At 55.9% G+C, this 27076-nt stretch overlaps 2 protein-coding genes across 2 annotated transcripts in view; both read left to right on the forward strand.

Annotated features, from left to right (window-relative positions):
- The window catches only part of ASTL (astacin like metalloendopeptidase), a 15219-nt gene extending 1165 nt beyond the window's left edge, over positions 1-14054 (forward strand). Inside the window, exons 3-9 of the mRNA XM_027128631.1 lie at positions 1888-1949; positions 3213-3303; positions 3742-3859; positions 4603-4784; positions 7574-7655; positions 7750-7904; positions 13486-14054. Coding sequence (XP_026984432.1) covers positions 1888-1949; positions 3213-3303; positions 3742-3859; positions 4603-4784; positions 7574-7655; positions 7750-7904; positions 13486-13817 — 1022 coding nt within the window. The 3' untranslated portion in view covers positions 13818-14054. The remainder of the gene's footprint in view (positions 1-1887; positions 1950-3212; positions 3304-3741; positions 3860-4602; positions 4785-7573; positions 7656-7749; positions 7905-13485) is intronic.
- A 7121-nt stretch (positions 14055-21175) lies between these two features.
- ADRA2B (adrenoceptor alpha 2B) lies at positions 21176-24816 on the forward strand. Its single transcript, XM_027128976.1, has one exon. It carries the CDS (start codon positions 21645-21647, stop codon positions 22986-22988), a length of 1344 nt encoding a protein of 447 aa, XP_026984777.1. The 5' UTR covers positions 21176-21644; the 3' UTR covers positions 22989-24816.
- Positions 24817-27076: the final 2260 nt, after the last annotated feature.

Raw genomic sequence — 27076 nt, forward strand, 5'->3', positions numbered from 1 at the left:
TTTTTTGCGTTACGTGGGCCTCTCACTGTTGTGGCCTCTCCCGCTGGGGAGCACAGACTCCGGACATGCAGGCTCAGCGGCCATGGCTCACGGGCCCAGCCGCTCCGCGGCACGTGGGATCTTCCCGGACCGGGGCACGAACCCGTGTCCCCCGCATCGGCAGGTGGACTCTCAACCACTGCGCCACCAGGGAAGCCCAGTTATCTATTTTATACATACTGGTGTATATATGTCAACCCCAGTCTCCCAATTCAGCCCACCGCCACCATCACGGGCAACTTCTTAAGTCTGTTTTTCTGCATCTTCTCTACTGGGTTGTTACTTTTATTAGGAAGGGGGAACACCAGAGGTTTATGAAACAATGGAGAGCCCCGTACTTTTATCAGGCCAGGTCTGGTGTTGAATAGAGTCATTAGTGGCTGTTTGGAAACAGGTCAGCCAGCTGGTTCAGGATGACCTGCAGGTGTGAGGCGCTGGTGGGGGGAGGTCCAAAGACCAAGAAGCATGAGTCTCTGGCCTCCCTGCCTGGGGATTTCAGCTGAAGAATGAGAACATACAGATAACCTGGGACAAAGCTAGTAGAAATAAAGACTGGAGTTCAGAACGGGGTTGGGGGGTAAGGGGTAGGGGGTGGGAATCTGCCGCATGTGGTCTGCGCCTCCCCTTCCTCTCTGAAAAGCTTGAGCAGGGCCGTTCACCGCCTTTAGGTCACTGTGGCTGGTTCTGGCCATCTCCAGGCCAATCTGAGGCCTCCTTGGCATTGCTTTCCAGCTGCCGTGGAGGATTCTCTCTGCTAGGGCTGCTGGTGGCCCAACGACCTGGGAGCCTAGTGTAGTACCCGCCATAAAGCCCTTGACTGGGAGGCCCACACCCTCCCCAGCTGCTGGGAATGTTGGATGCTAAGGCCTCACAGCTGGAGACCCTCGGCCAGGGATACCTGGGAAGCTATGCCCTGCCCTGCCCAGGGCGGCCCAGCCACAGCGACTCATACAGGACGTGGGTCTGGCCCCATGCCTCCAGGTGGGATGAGTCTGTAGTGCCGCTTGGCGTCCAGAGCTCCTATGGGGTCCGGCTGGGGCTCTTCCCCAGCGCTCTCCACCTCTCCCTGCTCCCACTGTCAATCACCTGCCGATGGATCCCTGGCTCAGGCTCTGCTTCTAGGGAACCCAACCTCCAGGATGCCAGGCGCTCTTCTAAGGTTCCTGCTGGGGCTGATATCCTAGTAAAGAGGCTGTGGAGAGGGCTGCCAGCTGTGGCAGAAAACGAGGCTGGAGGGAGGGGGAGGGGGAGGGCAGGAGCCAGTACCCACCCTCCTATGGTGGTGCAGGCTGGCGTTTCTGTCACTTGCCACTCTAAGGGTCCTGAGTATCACACCGATGGGTAGGGGGTGAGGTGGGCTGGGAGAGCCCAGGGCGTGTTCTGAGGAGTGTGGCTTGGGCTGGAGCAGAGGATGAAGACAGCTGGAACAAATGGCATCTTCCTGAGAGCAGAGGGCCTCAGACGCAGGAGCTGGGACTGGATTTTTTTTTTGGCCATGCCATGGGCTCACATGCGGGATCTTAGTTCCCTGACCTGCAGGTGAACCCGTGCCCCCTGCAGTGGAGGCGTGAAGTCCTAACCACTGGACCGCCAGGGAAGTCCCTGGACCTGGCTCGTGTGGCTCTCAGGACAGGTGCACCTTCTGAGCAGGGGAAGGGTGCGATCAGGCTGAGAAGCATTGCACACGTTTGTAGACTGGGACTCAGGGGCTGTGTGACAGCCTCAGAGCCCGAAGGAGGATGGACCCTGGGGTTGCTTGGCTTGACAGCCAAGGTCTCTCCTGGGCCTGTCCTCGAGTCTGTGCTGTGGAGAGCATGGACCCACACACGCCCCTCCCTTCCTTCCCAGGGCTCATCCCAGAGGAAACCCCAGAGAGCAGCTTCCTCCTCGAGGGGGACATCCTCCGGCCGGTGCGTGTGAGCATGCGTACACACACGCGGGTGTAAATAACCTCACAGGTAGTGTCAGAGACCTTTGAGTCCACCCCTTGGCATCATGGCGGGGTGACGTTTGAGGGATCCACCTTTGTTGCTCGTAGCTCTTCTTGCCAAAGTCAGAGCGATTGTTCTGCTAGGAATAAGCCAACCTGAGGGAGGGTGACCTCTGGAGTGGTGGCAGCAGTCAGCCTGAGAGGGCTTCCTGAAGGAGGGGGTTTGGACTTTCAAGACCCAGCTTCCTACCCTACCCGGGGGAGGTGCTCAGGGAGTATCAGGACAAAGGAAGAGGTAAGCGCAGGTTGGCAGAGTGGCTGGTGGGGCTATAGGGAGGTGTTTGTGGGGAACATCGGTGGTGGGAGCGATGGCCTCGGGACAACGGAACAAAAAGTAACACAGGAACCATCCTGCCCAGGGGTGGGGGCAGGCTCAGAAAGGGAGAAGCCTGGATGGGAATCGGGGCGACTTGCATTGCCATCTTCTAGGAGACACTTGCCTAAATTGGGGCGAGGGTGGGCAGAAGACTCCTGAATAGGACAGTGGCCTGGTGTGAGCTAGGCTGTGCTCCTGGTCTGAGGCTGTCCACTGATGGCATAGCATAAGGCTGGGCCGAAGACTGAAGGCCAGCCTGGCGCAGGGCAGGAACCCCCAGGGCAGGGCGAGGCCCCTGTTCCCAGTCACCCAGTGAGTGCCGGGGATAAACGCAGAATCCAGTAAAACCTTTGGTCCCAGTGGGGCAGGACGTGCTGGGGTGCTCTGAAGCCCAGGCTTCAGAGTTGGCAGAAGAATAAAGAAAGTCGCTAAGGCCACGGGTGTTGCCTTAGAATCAGCCCGAGGAGGACCGTGTCCCCATCTTCCCACCTGCACGTTCAGAGGAGCTCTGTGGGCTGCTGTGCGCCAGGAAGGAGTGGGGGCGGGGCTGCTGGTGGAGCTGAGCCCCTCTGAACTAGGCCCCCTGGGGTGCTGGCATTCCTAGCCAGCCTCTTCATTTTGTCTTGTTTCTCTTCTCGATGGAGTAAGTTGTCAGTTCTATGTTATGTAGAAGAAAGGGTTGTGCTGTACGTCGTAACTCAGGGAGCTGGCCCGCTGACTTCCCAGCTTCTATCCCATTTCTAATGACCAGCTATGCTCATGTACCCAGGGGGGTCTGCGGCTCACATCTTTAGGGTTGGAGGTGTGGCACTCTTGGGGGCGGGAAGCTTGGCTGACCGGGGTCCCTGAGCCGCCCTCTCTCCTCAGAGCCCTTTCCGGCTGTTCTCGGCGACCAACAACAAGTGGCCCAAGAACGGCGGCGTAGTGGAGGTCCCCTTCCTGCTCTCCAGCAAGTACGGTGAGTGAGCCAGCCCCTCCTTCCCAATGCAGCCCAGGCTCCTCTCTGGGTTTTTGTTGCCTCTTCCCCTGCATCTCTGCGCCCCTTCTACCGCTACCACCCAAGTAGCCCTTCTACCAGAAGCCCTTCTATCCCTGCTGGCCCCTGAGCTGGGAGGCTAAAATCCTGGAGGAGCTGATGGGAAAGGTACATCTAGGGACTGTCTGATCCATTTCAAGACCAAATGGTCCGGAGGACAGTTATCTGCCCAAGGTCACACAGCCAGGGTCTGTCTGGAACCCTGCTTTCTTCTCCCCACACCATCGCACCGCCCTTTCTAGACATTCCGTTTTGGGGGAGTGACCTGAAGCTTGGTCCCCTCCCCAAGTGCGGACTTCCAAGGGGCTGCGAGGGCTCTAGGGGCCGGGCTGGGGCATCAGCCAGGGTGTCTCTCTCCAGATAAGCCCAGCCGCCAAGTCATCCTGGAGGCGTTTGCTGAGTTCGAACACTTCACGTGCATCAGGTTCGTTGCCTACGAGGGCCAGAGGGACTTCATTTCCATCGTCCCCATGTCCGGGTAAGTGCTTCTGGGTACGTGTGCAAGTGTGTGTACTCGTGCATGTGCGGGGTGAGAGCCACAGCTGTCTTCAGTTCAGCCTGGAATTAACAAAGCTGTGGTCAGAAACCTGTGTCTGGGCCTCTGTCCCGGGTCCAGAGTACCCCTGCCCTTCTGAGTGGTTTGCCTAGTGTGAGCTGGACCTACGGATACTCAGGGCAGGAGGTGGAGGAGACGTGGGCAAGGAGGTGCTCGACTCTCCTTTAAAGAGCCCTCAGCTCCATCTCTGGGGAGATGTTGTGGCCTGGGGACTGAGTGCAGGTTTCATGAGACAGACCTGGCCTCAGATCTGGGTTCCGCAGTGCAGGAACCAGGTGACTCTGGAATGTCCCTTCACTTCTGAGCCCCTTCTGCCTTCTCTCTGCAATGGGGGTGATGGCAATACCGCATTCCTAGCTTGCTAGGGGCCTAAGAGAATGTGGGTGAGAGCTTTGACTTGGGGCGCCCCACATGGGGACATTCACGTCATGAGCTGCTTCCGTCATCCACATTAGTACTGGCTCCCACCAACTCCTCTCAGTGCAGGCTGCAAAGGGGGTTCCAGGCAGTCAGGGGACTTGGGGCCAGCAGGCTCGGGACTAAAGCCCAGGATGGGGACTAGCTGTTGGTGCTCACTTATCCCAGGTCTTGGGAGGAGGGGTGAGGGTCCTGGGTCTGCGGATTCTCTGGGCTCGTGCCCACCCAGCACTCTCATGGCCCTGCAGGTGCTTCTCGAGCATAGGGCGCAGTGGAGGGATGCAGGTGGTATCCCTGGGGCCCAGCTGTCTCCGGAGGGGCCCGGGCATCGTCCTGCACGAGCTCATGCACGTGCTGGGCTTCTGGCACGAGCACTCGCGAGCCGACCGGGACCGCTACATCCGTGTGAACTGGAACGAGATCCTCCCAGGTGAGCGGGGCTGTGAAAGGCCAGGCTAGGCCAGGGGACTGGGGGGGGGGGGGGGGGGGAGAGGTAGTCCTGCTGGGAGAAGGTGGCAGGAGGCATGGTCCAGGCCTGAGGAGTTGCCTGGCTATTTGGGAGTGGTCGTCCATCTTCCCCACTCCCTGCCTGTCTCCCATCGGGAAGGTGGGGTTCCTGCTTGCCTCCGAGACCTGGAGAATAGTCCAGATGCTGCAGCTCTGGGCCCTGAGCCTTCACTGCCACCCACCGTTACCCTGAGCTAGGGCAGAAATTTGCTGTGCACCTCGTTTCTCTTCACGGACACCGGCAGTTACCTGAGGATGGAGTTGATGGTCTTAGGAGTCTCGCTCGCTCATACTCAGCTAGCAGCCCCTCATGCTATAGACACTGCTGTGTGGAGTCAGGGCGGGGACTGTGTTCCAGCCGGGGCGCTGAGCCGAGACGGAAGTCCTGGAGGTAGTGGGCCAAGCGTCAGACGCAAGAGGCGCAGGGCAGTCCCGTGCGGCTTGGTGTGTGTGAGACGGGTGCTGATGGGCACCTGGGACAGAAAGTACAGGGAGGCCAGGCTCTGAAAGGTGGCAGTGGGAAAGCTGAGGCTGGTCTGGGGGATGGTGCTGGGGATCTGACTCCAGCAATGCGGGGACCCTGACCTTTGGCAGAGGGGGAAAGCCTGCTGCAGGAGGTGAGGGGAGTCCAGACAATCGCTTTGTGAGGGAGGGGAGCAGAGGAGGTAAGTGATGACTTGGGTTTGGGGGTATGGAAACAGAAGACTTGGAAGGCTTCCTGTAAGCGGAGGCTTCTGGTGTGAGCGCCTTTGCTGCTGCTGCGGGGTTAGCCAGGTGAAATGGTCAGAGGTGGAGCCCAAGATGCATGCACGGATGCCCTTCCACTCCAAGAAGGGGATGGGAAGATGGGTAGCACCTCTCAGTGGGACGGAGATTGGAGCTTGAGATCAGAGATCAGTCTGGGTAAGTGGGGAGGAGACAGTGACACCATAGCCTGAAAATAGACTATAATCCTTTTAAGTACTCATGGAGGGACTTCCCTGGTGGTCCAGTGGTTAGGACCCTGCGCTTCCACTCCAGGGGCACGGGTTCAATCCCTGGTCATGGTGCGACCAAAAAAAAACCACTTAAGTGCTCATGGAATTCTTGTAAAAACTTATGATAGCCATAAAAACTTCAAATTTGAAAAAGTAGAGTTAATACAGTTTGATCATGATGTAAAAAGTAGAAACTAATAATAAATCAAAATGAAAAACTTTATCCAACTGGAAATTAAAATTTAAAAAACAACAAATCTTTCTTTTAGTTATGAAGTAAAAGAAATTGCAGGAATTCTTAAAACATAAAAACACATTAGAACCAATGGTTCACAGCTAAAGCAATGCACAGGGAAAACGTGTAGACAAATACTTACATCAATAAACAGAGAGAACAAATTAGGCATTTCAGGGCTTCCGTGGTGGCGCAGTGGTTGAGAGTCCACCTGCCGATGCAGGGGACATGGGTTTGTGCCTCGGTCCGGGAGGATCCCGCATGCCGCGGAGCGGCTGGGCCCGTGAGCCATGGCCGCTGAGCCTGCGTGTCTGGAGCGTGTGCTCCGCAACGGGAGAGGCCACAACAGTGAGAGGCCCGCGTACCGCAAAAAAATAAAAAAAAATAAAAAAAAATTAGGCATTTCAATCCAAGTTAACAAAGAAATGAAAGCAGGAGGGAATTACTGAAGGTAAAAGCAGAAATTAATGAGTTAGAAAACAAACAGCACTAATAAACTGAAAAGCTGTTTTGTTTTTGTTTCTTAACAATAAAACAAGTTAAACACCAGCTACCCTAATGGAAAAAATTGCCTAAGAATGGACAAAAATGAGAATACATTTGTACTTAGTTAATACGTACAGAAAAAAATGCTAAAATATGCAAACTAATAACAGTAATTAACTGGAGGCGGGGAGGCGGGGACTCAGGAGGAGGTGGAGTGGGAGACTGAACTAAGCACTCTACTGGGCAGGTATTTTCAGGCAGGTGATGGGATATAAAGGGCTTGGAATTCCATTTCAGTGGTAAGGAGGCTGCTGGTGACCATGGGTGCGTGTGGAGGTGGCTGGCTGGGTCTGGGGGGTTTGGAGGGTGCAGCTCTTCTTTCAGAGACTCACTGTGAAGGGCAGGACTTGACGGAGGGAACCTAGCCCCTCCCAGGCCTGGAGGAGCCAAGTGCCAGGGAGAAGCAGGTGCTCTGGCCGATGGCAAAGGACTGGACTCCACAGCCGGGGGTGGGGGTAGGGGGTAGGGGGCGGGTGCTGTTGGCCCGAGGCAGGGAGAGAAGGTGGCTTTGCTTCTGGGAACGGGCTATCCCCACCGCACACGATGGGCTCAAGGGCCTCTAAGGCTTGGGTGGGGAGTAGGCACTTCATCTCGCCGGTAGGGGGCGTCCAAGACACTCTTTGCAGCTTGTGAAGTCGTGGAAGCTGCAGGTGGTATAAAGATAGTCTCGTACAAGGTAAGATTGAGAGGAGGAGAAAGGTGGAGAGAAGTCTTAGGGGGCGATGGCGGGCCACCACCAGGTCCCTGTGCTTGCACATCAGCTGGTGCAGGTCTGGAACTCTCCCAGGGCACGGAGGAGATAGGGATCAGGGATCAGTGGCGGGGGTGGGGAGATGCACATCTGGCTGTAGTTTGGGACCCCTAGGCTCAGGTAGGTTGTACATTTCCAGAAAGCCCCTATCACCTACCCTTCCTCCCCTGGCCCTCTTCCCACATCGTCAAGTATTTTTTCAGGCTTTGAAATGAACTTCATCAAATCTCGGAGCAGCAACATGTTGGTGCCCTATGACTACTCGTCAGTGATGCACTATAGCAGGTGAGGACGCCCTTTCCTTGCTTCCTTCCCTCTGTGCTGCCATGCCAGCTCCTGCCGTGGTCTGGACTCAGGCCCCTGCCTGCTTGGGTTTCAGGCTCGCCTTCAGCCGGCGCGGGATGCCCACCATCACGCCGCTCTGGGCCCCCAGTGTCCAAATTGGCCAGCGATGGAACCTGAGCGCCTCTGACATCGCACGGGTCCTCAAGTTTTATGACTGCAGCCCGCTTGGCCGTGATCTCCGTGCAAAAGGTGAGTGACAGGGGACAGAGTGATTTGGGGAGCCAAAGGAGGCTCCTGTGTTGTGGTGTGAGCGAGGGTCAGGTGCTAGGAGGTGAGGCTGTAGAGATGAGCACGGGGAGATCACCAGGGCCTCACCGTAGGAGATGCAGAAAACGCACGTGAAAAAATTAACCCTCACTGGTGATTATAAAACTGTTAGATATAAGAATAGAGGTCACTTTTTTAAGTTTAACGTACCTACCAAAAACCCAGAGCAAAACTCATTTTTAATGTCAAAACATTAAAATTGAGACCAAGACAAGTTTTTCCACTATTGTCCCATCTATTCAACAATGTAGTGAAAGTCTTAGCCATTGTGGTATGACAAAATTAAAAGTCTGAGGTTTGGGAAGGAAGCAAAAATTGCCGCTATTCATAGATGATTACATTGAAAGCAATCTATAAACAAATTACTGGAACTAATAAGAATTTTAAAAAGTAAATATAATCAATATATAGAAATCAGTTTTATTTCTGTATATCAATAGTTAGGAAACATAATTCTTAAAGATACCATTATAATAGTGAAGATAAAGTTCTAAGGAGTAAATCTGACAGAAGCTATATAAAACTTTATGGAAAAAACCTTATTACAATCGTTAAAGAATACTTAAGTAAATACAGAGATGTATCATATTAAAAGGAAGACAATATAAAAATGTAATTCTCTACTGATCTACAGACTCAATAAATTCCCGCTGAAAATCCCAATAAGTTTGGAGATCTTGACAAGTGAGTCTAAAATCTGTATTAAAAATGCAAAAGGCCAATAATAGCCCAGACACTCCTGAAGAGAAAAAAGTGGAGGGACTGCCCTAGCAGACATGACGTTATGTAGATTATAAAATGTCTTTATATATATATATATAGCATATAAATGTATAAATGCATATATTCATATATATACACAGAATGTATATAAAATACCTTTATATAAACGTGTAGCATTGGTACAAGGGTAGATAATTGCCCACTGAAACAGAATGGAGAGTTTAGAAATGAATCCTCCTCAGAAGTGGACACTTGATAAAAGGGCATTGATCACTAGGGAAAGAATAGGGTAGCCATTAAATAGCTCTAAAGACAACTAGTTATCCATTTTATTTTTTTAAAAAATTTATTTTATTTATTTATTTTTGGCTGCGTTGGGTCTTTGTTGCTGTGCATGGACTTTCTCTAGTTGTGGCGAGCAGGGGCTACTCTTTGTTGCCATGCGCCGGCTTCTCATTGCAGTGGCTTCTCTTGTTGCAGAGCATGGGCTCTAGGTGCATGGGCTTCAGTAGTTGTGGCACGCGGGCTTCAGTAGTCGTGGCTTGTGGACTCTAGAGTGCAGGCTCAGTAGTTGTGGCACGTGGGCTCAGTAGTTGTTGCTCGTGGGCTGTAGAGTGCAGGCTCAGTAGTTGTGGTGCACGGGCTCAGTAGTTGTGGCTCATGGGCTCTAGAGTGCAGCCTCAGTAGTTGTGGCTCACGGGCTCTAGAGCGGAGGCTCAGTAGTTGTGGTGCACGGGCTTAGTTGCTCCACCACATGTGGGATCTTCCCAGACCAGGGTTCAAACCCATGTCCCCTGCATTGGCAGGCAGATTCTTAACCACTGCGCCACCAGGGAAGTCCCTAGTTATTCACTTAAAAAAATGAATTTCTAATTCATCATGCACAGAAATTCTAGTTGTATACAAGACTTCCATGTAAACCAAAAAAACTCTAAAACTTTTTAGAAGAAAATATAGTAAAATGTCTTCACGACCTTGGAATAGGTAAGGATTTTTTAAAAATAAGACAGGCAACATGAGACAAAGCTGGAAAAATTAAAAATCCAACTACATTGATCATAATAAATACTATTTATTAAAAGACATAAAAGTGAAAATACAAGTTACAGATCAGAAGAGAATTTTTGTAACTAATTGTACTCAAAGTATATTAAAAAAAACTTTTAGAACTTAGTAAGAAAAAACCCCACAAAGTAGAAAAGGCAAGAGACTTAACAAGCAATTCACAGAAGAAACCAAATTGGGAAACCCAAGATATTCAACATCATTAATAATTGGGGAAATGCAAATAAAGACCACAGTACCTTTTTATACCCCCTAAATTGGTAGAAATTTAAATGTCAGATACTACCAAATACTAAGAAGAATATGAAGCAGTGATAACATTCATACTCTGCTATAGGAGTGTAAATTGCTGCAACCACTTTGGAAAACAATCTGATATCTTATGAAGTTGAAGTGTATATACCCCATGACCCTACTCCTAGGTCTTGTTGCATGTGTGTATCCCCAACTCCAGCCATAGGCAATCACTAATCTACATTCTGTGTCTATAGTTTTGCCTACTCTGAACATTTCATATAAATGGAATCATACAGTATGTGATCTTTTGTGACTGGCTTCTTCACTTAGCATCATGTTTTCAAGATTCGTCCATGTTATCGTGTGTATCAGTACAGTTGACCCTTGATCAACGTGAGTTAGGGGTGCTGACCCTCCATGCAGTCAGATCTGCCTATAACTTTACAGTCAGTCCTCCGCATCCTTGGATACACCAACCATGTATCGTGTAGTACTGTGAATATTTTACTGGAAAAAAAAAAAATTCACGTATACGTGGACCCATGCAGTTCACAGCTGTGTTGTTCAAGGGTCAACTATACTTCATTCATTTTTGTTGTTGAATGGTATACTACATTTTGTTTATCCATTTATCAAAGGATCTTTGGGTTATTTCTACTTTTAGGCTATTATGAATAATGGTACTGTGAACATTCATGTATAAGATTTTATGTGGACATATATATATATATATTTTAGATGTCGGGGGTAGGAGTTTATTAATTAATTAATTTATTTTTGCTGTGTTGGGTCTTGGTTTCTGTGCGAAGGCTTTCTTTAGTTGTGGCAAGCAGGGGCCGCTCTTCATCGTGGTGCGCGGGCCTCTCACTATCGCGGCCTCTCGTGCTGCAGAGCACAGGCTCCAGACGCGCAGGCTCAGTAGTTGTGGCTCACGGGCCTAGTTGCTCCACGGCATGTGGGATTCTCCCAGACTAGGGCTCGAACCCGTGTCGCCTGCATTAGCAGGCAGATTCTCAACCACTACGCCACCAGGGAAGCCCCGGGCATATATTTTCTTTTCCTTTGGATATATACTTAGGAGTGGAATTTCTGGGTCCTTTGGTGACTCCATATTTAACTGCTAAATTGTTTTCCAAATTGGCTGCATTATTTTTCATTTCTACCGGCAATGTATGAAGGTTCCACTTTCTGCAAGCCCATGTCAATACTTATTCTTCTGATTATAACCACCGCAAGTGGGTGTGAAGTGGTATCTCATTGTAGTTTTTTTTAATATTATTTATTTATTTGTCTGTGCTAGGTGTTCGTTGCAGCACGGGGGATCTTCGCTGCTGTGTGCGGGCTCTTTCTATTTGCGGTGTGCGGGCTCTTAGTTGTGGCATGCGGGATCTAGTTCCCTGACCAGAGATCGAATCTGGGCCCCTTGCATTGGGAGCACAGAGTCTTAACCACTGGACCGCCAAGGAAGTCCCTCATTGTAGTTTTGATTTGCATTTCCCTAATGACTTTGAACATCTCTTCATGTGCTTATCGGTCATCTGTATATTTTTGGAAAAATGTCTGTTCAAGTCTTTTGCCCGTTTTTCAGTTGGGTTGTCTTTTACTGGTGAGTTGTAGGAGTTCTTTATATATTCCAGATACATGTTCCTTATCAGATATATCATTTGGAAATATTTCCTCACATGTTATAGTTTAACTTTCTAGATGGTGTCCTTTGAATATAGACATTTAAAATTTTGATGTGAAGTCCAACTTATCTATTCTTTTATCACTGTATTTTTGGTGTCATATCTAAGAAGGACTTGCCTAACTCGAGGTCATGTAGATTTAATCCTATGTATTTTGCATGTGACTATCTAGTTCCAGCACCATTTCGTAGACTATTCTTTCCTATATATAATCTCAAATATTACATACCTTTTGAAAAATAAAAGGACACGTGGCAAGAGCTTTGTGGGTAACTATTTGAGGCTTGACTAACATGAGGAACAGAATTGAGAGGTGGCTAGAAGGGGTCATGGGTCAATGGAAAGTTTATCAAGATGGTGGACACACAGCAAGTTTGGATACTGAAATAATGACCCAGTGGAGAAGCGGGAATGGATTTGGGGTGGGGGGGCAGAAAAATATCTAGAACATTCAGGGAGGAGTTGCTCTTGTTGGGAGCTGGGGAACTTCCTTGGACCTAATGGGAAGGAAGAAGATGGGAACAGATCCGAGTTCCCGTGCAGATCGTGATGTGCAGATGAGGGGCTCCATCCCAGGCTTTGGCGGCATAAAGAGTGAGGTGAGGTCTCCAGCCGAGAGGCTGGGGAGAAGAAGATGGATGTGAAGGAAAAGGTGTGAAGCTGCTGACTGGAGAGCAGGAGAGGAAACCCGTGAGAGACACATGGCCGGGCCACGGGTGGTGCTGGGCTGCTGGCGGAGGCATGGTGTAGGTTAGTCACCTGGTCCTCTAGGACTAGGGTGTTGTGGGCAGTTCTGACAGAGGGGGAGGTGCCTGGGGATGTCTCCAAGGGACGGGGCTGCACCGAGGGCTGTGGAACCCATGCCAGGTGAGGAGAGGGGTTTGGAAGTCAGGAGGCTGTGGGGCAAGAAGAAGGGGTTTGGGGGCTCAGCGGGGCTGAAGGATCGTGATAGTGAAGCGAGTGGGCTGGTAGTAAAGGAGGCAGCCGTCAGAGGGTGGGCAGCCGGGACCCGTGACTTTAGCGGGTGTGGTCTTGGCAGGTCCAGGCAGGGAATGGGCTGTGAAGTCACTGGTTGAAGCGTGTCAGCTCAGATTGGTCAGTGTCCTTGCATGGAAGGTATGGCTCATCGGGAAGCCTTTGGTGGGTGGGCAGGAGTGACAGGGATGAGGGCGGTCCTGAAGGGGGGCTGGGGCCAGATAACTTGGGCCTGAAATGAAGAGTCTTACAAAGCAGCCGGTGGCAGCCAGCTGTGGTCCGGGAGGGGCAGTGAGGGGCCAGCAACACCCACCCCACTGAGCACACGGGCCTGGTCGTGCTCACCTGTGTCCTGCTGACGCCCTGGGTTTGGGCATAGCTGCAAGCGTAGGAAAAGTTCTGGAATAGGCCTCGGATATGGGTGAGAGCTGAGGTGTTGCCCTGTACAGAGCAGCCCCGGGTGGTCTGGGTGACGAGGGCTGCAATGCTAGATCTGGGGTTTGACCATCAGAGCAGCCAGGGGTGTGGGTGGGAGGTCATGGAAGATCCCAGTGGCCTGACCTTCTGCTGGTGACCTCTGGGGCCAAGCGGGGAGGGAATGGGATGGCTCTGTGGTCCTTGTCTCTAAGGGGGAGTTGGGAGTTAGGGTCTCGAAGGCATTGGGCAGCAGCATAGCAGGAGCGTGGCGGGTTGTCGCGTCCCGTGAGCTGAGTTCTAGGTCACTGTGAATGAGGCTGAAGGGGGCTCTGGGTCTCGCAGCTGCCATACACTGTCCCTCTGTGATGCTGGGACGTAACCTATCTTTCCTCCTCTAGGGCTCCAGACCCACAGCGATGGTAGGAGCCCCACTCCCGCGTCTAGACCGTACCTGCAGCAGCTCCTAAAGGCACTGTTGGCAGAATCCAGGAGCCCTGGCCCCGAGGGCTTCGGGGCTGAAGAGAGCCCACGTGTGTGGGAGCCCCCCGCCCTGAGGAGTTCTGGTGTGGAGGCCTCTGCAAGGCCCCCCCAGCCCCCAGCTTCTTCCCTAAGGTCACGGCCTGGAGCAGTGGTTCCTGGCATTGCCCTGGAGCAGTCCTGGCAGGCCCAAGTGCCTGCTGTACCCCCAGACCCATCTCTAGAAGCAGAAGACCAGCCAGCAATCGTCTAGGCTATTTTGGGGAACCCTGCTCTGCCAGGAGCCCGTGCACCCAGAAAACGCTTCATAAGGACACCCAGAGGTCAAACCTGTGGCTTCTGCCCCCAAGTGGGAAGGGCATTCTATGCTCAGGGTGGCCAGGTTGTACAACCCTTGGCCCCTCTAGGCAGCACCCCTGTCTTCCAGCCCCTCTGGCTACCCTGTCTAAGGCCCAGGCCTCTCCCTCTGCCCCTTGCTTGCCTGTCATGTTCCCCCAAGAGCTCCTGGGGACAGAGGGACCCTCTAGGTCTGTCGGGGGAAGGCAGGCCTGCCGGGGGATTTCTGACTCTGCCTGCTGCCATCTCCTGCCCCAGCACTGGGGGAGTCTGGGAATGGGAGATGACCTCTCCAGGGCTCTAGGGACAGGGATCTGGAGGGGTGGTCCTCCCTGAAGGCCTCTGGGAGCCCTCCTGTAGTTGAGGTCCAGCCCCCCAGCATGGGCTAAGGGTACCTCTCCCTCTCCCTCGGGTCGGCCCTGGGGGAGGGGCACCCAGTGGCTGGGACCCTGGGAGCAGCCTCGCTCCCTGATGTCTGAGTGCTGGGAATGTGGCTCTGCAGCCAGAGCCTCCAGCCCTGCTCTCCAGGAGGCTTTCAGAGCCCAACTTCCTCCCCTGCCGCCCAGGGAGACGAAGAGGTGGCGGCCCTCCAGGACTGCACGTGGGAAACGGCCAGAACCCGAGGACCCTGAAGTCAGGGCTCTAAGCTGCTGTCACCCCGCGTTGCTGTCTCCAGGAACCTGGTCTCTGTCCAACACCCGCCCGCCCCTCCCGGGGACTTGGCCCGAGGAGGCCCCGGAAGGTGGGAAGGGGCTGTAGGGTCCCCCTGCTGGTCTGTCTTCAGCAAAGCCCACTCATCAGCTCCTGGCCTCCCCCGTGAGGGCTGTTCTCGGGGCAAAGAAAGTCTCCAGGGATGCCAGTGAGCAAGCTGGGGGCGCCCCAGTGGTGCTGTTCTCGGGGCCCGCCTGGAGTAGAAGGGAAGGAGGAGCCCGTGCCCGGCCCAGTGGGACCAGGTCCCTCAGGTGTCTTGGGAGAAGGTAGAAATAAAGTTGGGAACTTGCTCCAGGAGTCCGGTGCTGACTGTTCTGACTACCTCATACCTGAGTGCCTTGAAGCCTCCCGATTGCCCTGGGACCCTCAGGTGGTGAGACCCATATTCCAGAGGAGGGAAGAGACTCAGGGAAGCAAATGGTTGTGCCCAAGGGAACGGGGCTGTGCAGCCGTGCAGGGCTGCGGCGTGCCCTCTGCCAACCTCTTCACTGCGTCAGGGGGCCTGGAGCCCCTGTGCTCAGTCTATCTTGGGTTTCAGTCTTGAGTCAAGGATTTTCTGAGACCAAACAAGGGCCTGATCTCAGGTGTTAGTGTCAGGGAAGGATCATGGTTGGGGTTGCTCTCCCAAGTCTTGCGCCCAAACGTGGGACGTGGGGTATCAGAGTTTAGAGTAGGGGAGCAGAGGCTCTGGCCACAGCAGGGTGACAGCTCCCCTGGGAGATTCCCAAGCAAAGACTTTGGGCCAACCATAGGGTAGAGACAGTACACATACCCATTCATCAGAAATAAGTGTGGCTGTATCACGACCTGTGGGCCTCTGATACCCAGCTGGGGTTTCTCGGTGGCCACGCTGGGTCAGAGAAGGCCATGTGCTTTGTGTGCTGTGAGGCCCTCCCAGCTCAGAGGCTGCCTTCATTAAGATGTGGCTTTTGATCTTGGACTCTGGGTTCTCCAGAGAGGGAGGTGGGGCTGGCTGATCCTATTGGCTCATGGGGAAGACTGCTTACTCTTTCTTTGCGGGTGATCAGGGACGAAGTTGTCCTTGTCCTCTCCTTGCCTATCACTACAGAGCCCAGGCCCCAGGTCAGCTCTGGGCCCAGGCCTGTTCCATGAGCCCCATCCTTCCTGTGATGGTCCAGCCCTGGTCCAGCCCCTGGAGCCCCAGCACAGAGGGTGTGATATGTATGGGACCCTGGGGTGTCAACCAGAGCCCGGTGGATAGCCGCCACCTCCCAGAGTCTACAGCCTATTCTCCAATCCCCAACCACACAGCAATGTGGGCTCGCTCATCAATTTATTCACTCATCCAACACACATCTATTGTTTTTGTGTTTTTTTGCGATACGCGGGCCTCTCACTGTTGTGGCCTCTCCCGTCGAGGAGCACAGTCTCCGGATGCGCAGGCTCAGCGGCCATGGCTCACGGGCCCAGCCACTCCGCGGCATGTGGGATCCTCCCAGACCGGGGCACGAACCCGCGTCCCCTGCATCAGCAGGCGGACCCTCAACCACTGCGCCATCAGGGAAGCCCCAACACACATCTATTGAATTTAGGTGCCAGGCAGGCTCTGTTATAGGCACTGGGAATAACTTGGGAAACAAGGCATGTTTTCCATTACCAGTTTATTCAGTGACAGGGAGAGGGATGGACAGTAAACAGGCAAATAAAGCATCTGGGATTCGTAAGTGATGGCGGAGGGCGAGCATTTCTATAGGCTGTTGGCATTTCACCTGAGACCTGAATGGCAGGAGGCTGCTACCCTGGGAACATCCAGGGAAAGAGCAGCCGGTGCAGAGGCCCTGAGGCAGGAAGTGCGAGTGGGATGTGTGCGCGTGGACGGGGGGGACACAGGCAGGGCCTGGTCAGCCAGAAAGCGATGGTTTTATTTCACGAGCAACAGGGAGCAGCTGCTGGAAGGTTCTAAGGAAGGGTGTGACAAGATCTGATTTAAAATTTAAAAAGTCATGCCGGATACTCCCTGGAAAACGAATTGGAATCGGGAAGGACAGCTGGTAGCCACTGCAGTTGTGCAAGTGAAGGTGATGGGGGTCATGGAAAGGGGCAGAAGTGGGTGCTTTGGGAGTATGTTTTGGAGGTTGAGGCAAGCGCACTTGCGGTTGGATGTAGGGGCTGAGGGCATCTCAGCAGTGAGAACTGAGGGGAGAGACCTGGTTCAGGGGAAATGGGCGTGTGAAGTCTGAGGCTACTAGATGTCAAATGGGTGGGTCAGGGAGTGTGTGGGGCGGTGTCCTGGACCTTGTACGATGTTTGGTAGCATCTTTGGTCTCTACGCGCTAGATGCCAGTAGCAACCCCCTTCCTCCTGTGGTTAAAGTCAAAAGTGTCTGCAGATATTGCCAAATGTCCCTAGGAAGGGGCAAAAATCACTCTGTGAGAATCATTGATTTAGGATTTGGGAGAAGGAAAGGAAACTGAGAAGTGGCCTGTGAGGAGGGAGCAGAGTGTCCCCCAGGAAGGGTCCATTATATAAAACGCTGCTGAGAAACAGTAAGAACAGGACTCAGAATGAGCCTGGCACTTGGCGCCGTGGAGTCACAAATGACCCACCAGGAGGAGATTCAGTGGAGGGTGGGGTGCAGACGTCCTACAAGGGTGAAGGGGAGAATGTGAGGGATTAGAGACAGTGACCAGGCAAACGAGAAGGTGGCAGCTGCAGGGGGGGCATGGAGGGCTTCTTAAGGAGGGGGCTGGCCCTTAGAGTGGGGGAGTGATAGCTGGTGAGGGGGTAACTGAAGGAGCAGAGTCCTGGGGGACATGAGAGGGGTTGGGGTCCAGGGCATATGCCCAGGACTTGCCCTAAGAGTGGAGATGCAGCTCGGATACAGGTGTGCTTGGGGGATGGGTGCCTGCCAGATGGCTTCCATTTTCTCTTAAGTACAAAGCAAAGCTACAGCTTACAGGTAGGGGGCGGGCAGGAGGGGGATGCCGATTGTGAAGCATGGGTAAGTGAGCCCACTAGGGAAGTCTAGAGATCTGCGGTCGTGAATTTAAAGCGAGGCCAGTCGATGCAGTGCGTGTTTTGCTCTGGAAAAAGCAGCTGCCTGGTCAAAGGCAGGGTGGATGATTTAGGATGATTTAGGTTTGACCAGGGTTGGGGTTTTGTCAGGAGAGGTGTGATGGAGGGAGGGAGAACGATTGACTTACATCACACAGCGCACGACTCAAGGGTCTGGGGAGGCGGGGAGGCTGGGTCATACGGGGTGGTCTGGGGTAAGGGTCCCAGGGATTTGAAAGGCTGGAGCTTCTGGTGAAAGCTGGGGGGGGGGTGAAGCCTGGTTGGGGATCATCCCCATGGGCCCTCAGGGCAGGGAGGGCAGCACCTTGAGCTGCTGGAACCCTGGCCAAGGAGGCAGAGGAGCCAGTGTCACCTTTCTGACCTGGAGAAGTGGTTCCAGGGCTTTCAACTAAGATGGCACAACTCTTGCTGGGCTCTCACAGCCAGGGATGGGACAACTGTCTCCCCTTTCTTTGGAAAAGATGCTACTAGGTCACCTTTCCCCCATGGCCCCTCTTTCCAAGGACATCCCTTGGGGGCACCTTCATTTGGGTACCACCTGTCTAAGAAAAACTCAAGTGTATGTCATCTGCTGATGCCTGCTACCATTACTCTTCACCTTTCAACAATCTTGGCCAGGTACTGGGGACAGAGAAGCGATGTCTGCTCTGAGGGAGGGGGTGGTGCAACAAACCATCGGACTCCATCTCGCTCTGAGCGTGAAACTGGCACCGAGGGAGGGCAGGGTAACTCCCTCTGCCTGAGAGGCGGTGACAGGTGAGCAGACCTTGAAGACAGAGTAGGGGTCCACCAAGCACAGAAGGACGGGTAAGGAGGGCGTTTCTGGCAGAGCAAACAGCCCCTGGAAAGGACTAGAGATATGGGAGCTCAGGGCACGTCCGGGGACCAGCACGTAGCCTGGTGTGGCCCGGAAGGTGGGCCAGTGCCTGTCACTGCCTCCCCCTCCCCCTAAACGTGGCTGAGAGTAATCTAGGCAGCTCCTGCCGCTGGCTGGTTGTAGATCTGGGACTGACTCTGCCAACCCTGGTGGAGCAGGATGAGGGAAGGTCAGATCTAGTTCGGGAAGCGCTGAAGGAAGCCCTGCTGGGGCCCGAGGCTCTGATTCATGCAGGGCTCGGTGGAGCAGGCAGCTGGGGACTGTGGGTGTGTGGGGAGATGAAGACCACAGAGAGGAACGGGAATTGAGTTACGTAACAGTGTCCCCTGCCCCGAGAGCCAGCCGCTGGTCTTGGGCGTGGGTGGGGCTGGGAGGCAGCGGCAGGTGGCACAGAGCCTGGGTGGTGGCTCAGCCTCAAGGGTTCCTGTAGACTCTCTCTGGCTGTCCTCAACCTAGGCTGGTACCCAGCAGGGCCCGGTGCTGCCCCTTCAGGGAAGGCCCAGGTGAGAATCAGCATTGATCTGTAGGGCAGAAAGGATGGGGTGGGGTTGGTATAAGCAGCCCTGGCCTCAGTTCCTGCAGAGGCCTGGAGGCCCGGCCTTTCAAGGAAAACAAGCCAACAGACAAAAGGCTGCTGCTGACTGCAGTGTCTGGGGAGATGCCCACCGGCCCCCCAGCCCGAGAATGGTGGGAGAGGGTGAAAAATGGTCCTTCTCAAAGCCCATTTGGGCCACCAGGGTGCTGAGATTCCCTGCCGTGGGACAGGGAACCATGGGGACAGGCAGGAACTTGCTTAAGCGGCTGCTTCCCCAGATCCAAAGGCCACCCCTCTGTCCTTCCTCAGGGAAGGGGTTTCTGAGGCCTCTCCATCCCTGGCGACCGTGGGGTGGAAGCCCAGCAAGTCGAAGGATGCATTCATGGAACCTGTCTCTGGAGGGGGCAAGGGAGGCTGGCCGCCTCTCCAAACCTAGCCTAGGTAGTACCTACCCCACCAGGCTGTAGGCACTCTCATCTAACAGGGGAGCTGGGTAGGCTGGCAACAGGCAGGGAGAGCCCAGGATCAAGGAGGATGTCCCTCAGTTCTGCCATGTGGCTGGGGGGTGGTGGGTACCACCTGTCTGAGCCTGGGTAGGGGTGACACATTGTGGGCACCTTGAGGTCACACGCTCTGCTCCCATGAAGATGGAGCAGGCACGCTGGATCAAGGTCATGTCCTTTGGGGGAGACTTACTTTCAGAAGTGGATTGATGCTTTATACAGAGGATGCCATGCACAGCTGTGGGCTAGCAATATAAGGCCTGGGTCTAGGCTGCGGTTACAGCATTAGGGGCTCCGGAAACGGTGAAAAAAGCGCCCTTGAGGCTGCCCAGGCTGGCGCTGGTGGCAGTGGCCACAGGGAGCGTGGGTAGGGGGAGGGTGTGTGACGACCGCCGGTCCTGCGCAGCTCTTTGAGGCCAGAGTGAGGTTAGGGTGCGGTGTGTGCTTAGTCGGGAATTTCTTCTCACCCCAACTGCTTTTTCCAGGGCTACTCCAAGGGGGGTGCGTAGCCTGCGGGGTGGGGGCGGAGTCAGCAGGACTGGAGCAGGGAGGGGGTGTCCCTACAAATGCAAAGGGAAGCTCTTCCCTTCGAAGCTGCCCCTGAGACCAATATTTTCTCTGAATTGTGTCAAAAAGACCCCGCCCTTGACTAGGTCTCCCTGTTCTGCACCAGGGGACATCCTCTTCCTACTGGTCACGATGTCGGAGTTTGCAAGCCCCCTCCCCCGCGCCTCCCGCCCCCGCCTCCGCCTGAGTCTCAGTTGTTGAGACTCGGGTCCAAGCCAGTTTTTTTTCTTACCTCTTTGCCCTTAATGGAGGAAACTGAGGCAGCTGCAGGAGAAACGGGAAAGCTGAAGTCGTCAATCGCAGGCTCTGAGTACTCGCTTGCCCCCCGCCCCGGGCTTGGGAGCCTTCTCAGTGGCCCCGGGACGCGGCAGGCGGCGGGTCTCTGGGGGCCGCGGACGAGCTCGGCAGGCGGGTGGCGGCAGGGGGCGCTCACCACCTGGCCACGCGCGCCTCCTCGGGCTCCGCAGGCCCGACGGAGTGCAGTCTGTGCGGAAAAGCATTTGGGGAAGGGGTTCCCAGCAGTCTCTCGGCTCACCTCACGCCCTCCGCTGGGCTTCTTTCCTCGCGGGCTCCGGTCAGCGGGTGTGGTTTATTATGCTCCAGCGCCCCGACACACCCACCCACCCTCTCCTTGGGGCTCTTGGGTGGTGGGAGGGGAGGTCTGCTCGCGCCCACCGTCCTAGACCCGGGGGCTCGGTCCTAGCCCCGCAGTCCTCAGGAGAGACGTCCCGCCTCGGCGCCCGCGGACCCGCCAGCGCCGCGTCCCAGCTCCCCGCGTGCACCGCACCGACCCTTCCACTTCTGCCAGCATCCTTCCCTTGGTCCCGAAGACCCCAGACGCCGGGCCCCTCTGACCTGCCGCAGAGCGGAGGCCGGGAGGAAAACGGAGTAGGGGTGCCAAGGCGGAGGCCGGGGGCGCCGGGAGGCTGCGGTCCGCCCACCCCTCAGCGAGGCGCACCTCCCACCCACCCTGGGTCTCACCGCCCGCCCCGCCTCCCTTCCCTCCTCCTGCTCCCGCCTCCAGTCTCCTCCCTACTCCAGCCGCGCTCTCTCTCCTCCCCACTCCCCTGCCGCGGCGGGCTGCCTGCAGACGCGGCTCCGGGCTAGAGCCGGCGGAGCGGAGCGGGCCTCGCCCTCCTTGCCTCCTCCGACAACCGCCTGCCCGGCCGGCCGGGGCCCCGCGCCCCAGCGTGAGTCCAGCAGCCTCCCGGCGGCGCCCAACTTTCCCTCCGTTCCGGGCGGGGCGGGGACGGCAGCGGGACATCTTGGTAAACTTCTCCGGGGCAGACGGCAGGGAGCCCGGGCGCCGGTGCAAGAGGATGTAGGAGGGCGGTGGCCGGCCCCGGGCGTCCCCCGCCCTCTTGGCCCCTTTCGGCCTGGCCATGGGGCTCCAGCACCTTCAGCTCAGCCAGGGGGTCGACACCCTCGTCTAGCCGACCTGGGTGGGAAAGCGCTGTCGCCGGCTGTGCACGCGCTGGGCGAGCAGCGCCCCTTCTGGCCGCGTCCGGCCCCGCCATGGACCACCAGGAGCCCTACTCCGTGCAGGCCACTGCGGCCATCGCGGCGGTCATCACCTTCCTCATCCTCTTCACCATCTTCGGCAACGCGCTGGTCATCTTGGCTGTGCTGACAAGCCGCTCGCTGCGAGCCCCGCAGAACCTGTTCCTAGTGTCGCTGGCCGCCGCCGACATCCTGGTGGCCACGCTCATCATCCCTTTCTCGCTGGCCAACGAGCTGCTGGGCTACTGGTACTTCTGGCGCACCTGGTGCGAGGTGTACCTGGCGCTCGACGTGCTCTTCTGCACCTCCTCCATCGTACACCTGTGTGCCATCAGCCTGGACCGCTACTGGGCCGTGAGCCGCGCGCTGGAGTACAACTCCAAGCGCACCCCGCGTCGCATCAAATGCATCATCCTCACCGTGTGGCTCATCGCAGCTGTCATCTCGCTGCCGCCCCTCATCTACAAGGGCGACCCGGCTCCGCAGCCCCGAGGGCGCCCCCAGTGCAAGCTCAACCAAGAGGCCTGGTACATCCTGGCCTCCAGCATCGGATCTTTCTTTGCACCCTGCCTTATCATGATCCTTGTCTACCTGCGGATCTATCTGATCGCCAAGCGCAGCCACTGCAGAGGTCCCAGGGCCAAGGGGGGCCCTGGGGAGGGGGGGTCTAAGCCGCCCCACCCTGTCCCTGGGGAAGTTTCAGCCTCGGCCAGATTGCCAACTCTGGCCTCTCAACTGGCTACTGCTGGAGAAGCCAATGGATGCTCCCAGCCCACTGGGGAGAAGGACGAGGGGGAGACCCCTGAAGACCCTGGGACCCCCGCCTTGCCACCCAGCTGGCCTGCCCGCCCCAGCTCAGGCCAGGGTCAGAAGGAAGGTGTTTGTGGGACATCTCCAGAGGAGGAGGGGGCTGAAGAGGAGGAGGAGGGGGTGTGTGAGCCGAAGGCCTCGGCAGCGTCTCCCGCCTCAGCTTGCAGCCCATCCCTGCAGCAACCACAGGGTTCCCGGCTGCTGGCAACCCTACGTGGCCAGGTGCTCCTGAGCAGGGGCAAGGGCACTGCGGGGGGGCAGTGGTGGCGGCGGCGGACGCAGCTGACCCGGGAGAAGCGGTTCACGTTCGTGCTGGCCGTGGTCATCGGCGTCTTCGTGCTCTGCTGGTTCCCCTTCTTCTTCAGCTACAGCCTGGGTGCCATCTGCCCTCAGCACTGCAAGGTGCCCCACGGCCTCTTCCAGTTCTTCTTCTGGATTGGCTACTGCAACAGCTCGCTGAACCCTGTCATCTACACCATCTTCAACCAGGACTTTCGTCGTGCCTTCCGAAGGATCCTTTGCCGCAAGTGGACCCAGACGGCCTGGTGAGCCCGCCTGCCCGCTGCCCGTGTGGGGTTGGTGCCAGGGCCACCCTGCTTCTTGCCCCGTTGTATGTGGCCACCTCCCTAGGGCTTTCTGGTCCCTTCCCTGGTCCTGCAGGCCTCATCCCGGGAACCCCCTCGGAGGGCAGGGTCTATTTGAAGCCTCCCCTTGCTGGCTTGGCCGTGGGGGGCCATCTTCTCCACCCTCTGCCTGTGCACAGGCAGATGGATGAGGCTTGGACCTTCCTGAATGTAGCCGCGGCCAGGCTCCCTCGCAGAACCCCAGACCCCTGCAAACCTTGAGGACCCTGTGTTTTCTGGTTGATCACTTGCTTGTGGCGTTTTGTATCTTTCTCATCTTCCCCTTGAAAAGAGCAGGAAGCCAGCCTTCCGCTTCTTCCAGGAGGGCCTGCTGCTGAGGAAGGGGCAGAAACGATGATGGGCATCCGTGCCGTGTGCCCGTGGTCCCCATTAGACCCTGGGTGGGGGCTTATGGGCTGGCCCCATCTTTGGGCCCTTCTTCTCCTTCCCCCTGCTTTTGGAGTTGTAACTCCAGAACTGCGGATCCTTTTCCTCACCCGGAGCCCCTCTGGGAGGCTGGTGGGTGCATGGATGCCTCCTGGGGGGTGGTCTGGGGGTCTGGCCTCTGCCTCCACGGGAGAGCCCTGATCACTAGCATTTACCGCCTGCAAAACCCAGGGCAACAATAGCTTGCCGCCTACTTGCTGCAGGGAGATGAAAGGCTTCGCGGAAAGTTTTGAGCTCCGTGGGGGAACGCACTAGAGAACCAGAAAATGTGATTATTCGGTGATATAAAAATCCCCCTTTTCTGGGTTTACCACCGCCTGTCTTCCTATAGACTTTTGCTCTGTGCCTGGGGTGTAAATTCCTACCCCAAACTGGAAGTGGGGAGTCGCAGACAGAACCACGACTTCAGTTAAAGGATTTATTCGAGAATGTGTTCTTATGCCTGCAAAGGTTGGAGTTATTACGCTGCATGACAACTTCTCGACATTTCACCTACAACACCAAGAGGGTTTTCATTGGCTTGGACCCCCCAATGGGGGGAGAAGTCTTTTGTCATCAAGCAGGCACATTGTTTCCCCAGGATCGCTAAAAATACCCACCGCATGGGAACGGTCTGAGATGAGAGCATGTGGTGGGGTGCTGGGGCTAGAGCAGGTGAGAAGGGGCCTCATGGACTCCCAGGGGAGCCTCCCACTGGAGTTCCTGGGCAGGGCTCCAAGCCCCAAATAGGTCCCTTTGATGCATAACTGATTCCACCCCAGGTGGGTACCGTCTGTCCATCTCAGACCCAGCCATGTTGCTCCACCCCACTGATGGGCCTCCATGGGCCTCTCCCTCCTGGTCCCCTCGCCCACCCTAGAACTGGCACCTGGAACAGTTGAGGGAATGTGGAGGATGTTTTGCAGTCTTCCCCATGCGAGCGCCTGGCTTCACCATTCAGCCGGTGAGCATCCTGTCTTGGGGGCGGGGCTGAGCAGCACAGGCACTGCTGGCACGCTGATGGGCCTGGCTAGACTTGGAGGGACGCTGAGGGAGTTTTCTGGGGTGGAGAGAATGGAGGGGACCAAAGAGAGTCCCTCCTGGGGTGGGAGGCTGTCCAGTTCATTCCCTGGTCTCAGTGTGAGGCCAGTGCATTGCCTCCGGGCAGGGCTGGGGAGGCTGGGCCCGGGGCAGGGGCTGGTTTATGACATCTGCTGACTGGTCTTGTGTGTGCCCCATGCGACCCCTGCTATCGTTGCCTGTGACTCCCTTGTTGTGATATGCAGGGTTTTTTTTTAAGTCTGAGCTATTTTATCAATAAAGGGATATTTTGTAATAAGCAAGCTGTGTCCTCATTGTCCAAGCGCTGCCAGGAGTAGCCATTCCTCACCTGCTTGAGTAGTAGACTCTGGGCATGGGCGCCTTCCCAGGGCCAGTTGCCCTTTCCTCCTCTGGGTGCAGCTGGCTGGTACCCACACACCTGCCTGCCTGCTTTGTCCACTCAGCATCCCTTATCCATCATTACAAGTCAGTGGGGGCGAGAGTCGCCAGGGGAGCCTGAGACTGGCTGCCCAGGAAGGGAAGGAAGGGAGGGCATCCCAGAGGAGATGGCCTTTGGGCAGGGTCTTGGGGGAAGATCAGGAGTGTACCAAGAGGGAAGACGGGAAGGTATCCTGGGCAGGAGAAAGCACAGGCAAAACATGTTGTGATGGTGAATTTGTGGCAGTTCAAGAGTCAGCCTGAAGCCAGCCCTGATGGGCGGGCAGGCACAACAGCTGGGGGCCGGCAGAGGTGGTCAGACACCACCCACATGGATGGGGGGGACATGGGGAAGGGGAAGGGGGGAGGAGGAGGAGAGGGGGAGGGGAGGGAAGGAAGAGGAGGGGAGAGGGAGGGGGAGGGGAGGGAAGGAGGAGGAGGGGAGAGGGAGGGGGAGGGGAGGGGAGGAGGGGTGAGGGAGGGTCACTCTGAGGAATTTTTTTTTTTTTTTTTGCGGTATGCGGGCCTGTCACTGTTGTGGCCTCTCCCGTTGGGGAGCACAGGCTCCGGACGCTCAGGGTCAGCGGCCATGGCTCACGGGCCCAGCAGCTCTGCGGCATGTGGGATCTTCCCAGACCGGGGCAGGACCGGGGCATGAACCCGAACCCGCATCTCCTGCATCGGCAGGCGGACTCCCAACCACTGTGCCCCCAGGGAAGCCCTGAGGGATGTTTTAAGCAGCTGCCTTCAGCAAGGGGCGGGAGAGTGGGATGGAGCTGCTCTGTGTCAGGCTCTCCAGCACTAAGATTCAGAGCTGGAAGGCCTGCTGATGGCTCCTCTCAGTCTCCTCGCTTCCCAGGTGAAGGGTCCGAGGCCCCAAAGGCACCCTATGAGTTGGGTTAGGAGCTGAGTCCGCCAGGCTTCCTGTCACCGCAGAGAAGGTAGTCTCTGGCCCCCGAACAAGGCTGGCCTGCTTCTGTGGGCAGGGGAGGCCAGGCAGCAGGCTGCTGGCAGGAGCAGGCGGCAGGGGGTGGGGTAGGGCCGATGCCAATGGCAGACCCCAGGGAGGGATGAAGCCCGGGCGGGGACGGCCCAGACCGGTGCGGGGAGGCCACCCCCGCCACAGACAAGCATTCACACTTGAAGGGGCCGTGGCTTCTGCCAGCGGCAACGACCAGAGACTCCAATGTATTCACCATCACTGGTGGACTTGGGGACACAGGGCTTCACTGAGGACGTTACAAGGAAGCCAGGCCCTGCCTTGAGGAGCTCCCAGCGCCTCTCACCAGCCTGTGCACCCACCACTAAGGCGCCGGGCCTGAGGAGGGCGTATCAAGGTAGCTCACCTCTTCCCATTTACTGAGCCCCTGGCTCTTCTGCTGCTTCCGCTGATTACCTCATTTAATCCTTTTAGGTAAGGTAAGTATCAGCCCATTTTATTCCAGGGAAATGGAGGCTTAAAAGGATGCAACAGGGCTTTCCTGGTGGCGCAGTGGTTGAGAGTCTGCCTGCCGATGCAGGGGACACGGGTTCGTGCCCCGGTCCGGGAAGATCCCACATGCCGCGGAACGGCTGGGCCCGTGAGCCGTGGCCGCTGAGCCTGCGCGTCTGGAGCCTGTGCTCTGCAACGGGAGAGGCCACAACAGTGAGAGGCCCGCGTACGCAAAAAAAAAAAAAAAAAGGATGCAATGGCTCGCCTGAGGTCATCCATGCCCAAGCTCCTTTTACTGGACCACACTCTCTGCCATTAGCATGGAAGAAGAGCTCCCCACCCAATCTCTGGAGATGGTGGCAGAAAATTACTCCTGCTAGAGCTGAGCTGTTGGCAGTCCATTCTGAATACATGTCTTGTTTGATCCTCATAACTTTGCTGGGTGTGGCCATTTTGCAGAAGAGGAAACTGGGGCTGGCGCTGGGTGTTAGGGGATTCTGAAGCTGCATCTGGATGGATTCAGTTGGCAGCAGTGCTGTGATAGACTGCTCATGTCTGTCACTGCTAGGGAATGAGTAAGTGATGGTATGTGTGTCACAGGTCTTCCATTCCTGACAGCTCAGTCCAATCCCTGAATTTTATTAAAGAAGAGACTGAGGCCCAAAAAAGATAACTTG

The sequence above is a fragment of the Aethalodelphis obliquidens genome, unplaced genomic scaffold (assembly GCF_003676395.1).
Source record: "Aethalodelphis obliquidens isolate GAN/ISIS:26980383/991018 unplaced genomic scaffold, ASM367639v1 scaffold35, whole genome shotgun sequence".
NCBI classification, from domain to species: Eukaryota; Metazoa; Chordata; class Mammalia; order Artiodactyla; family Delphinidae; genus Aethalodelphis; species Aethalodelphis obliquidens.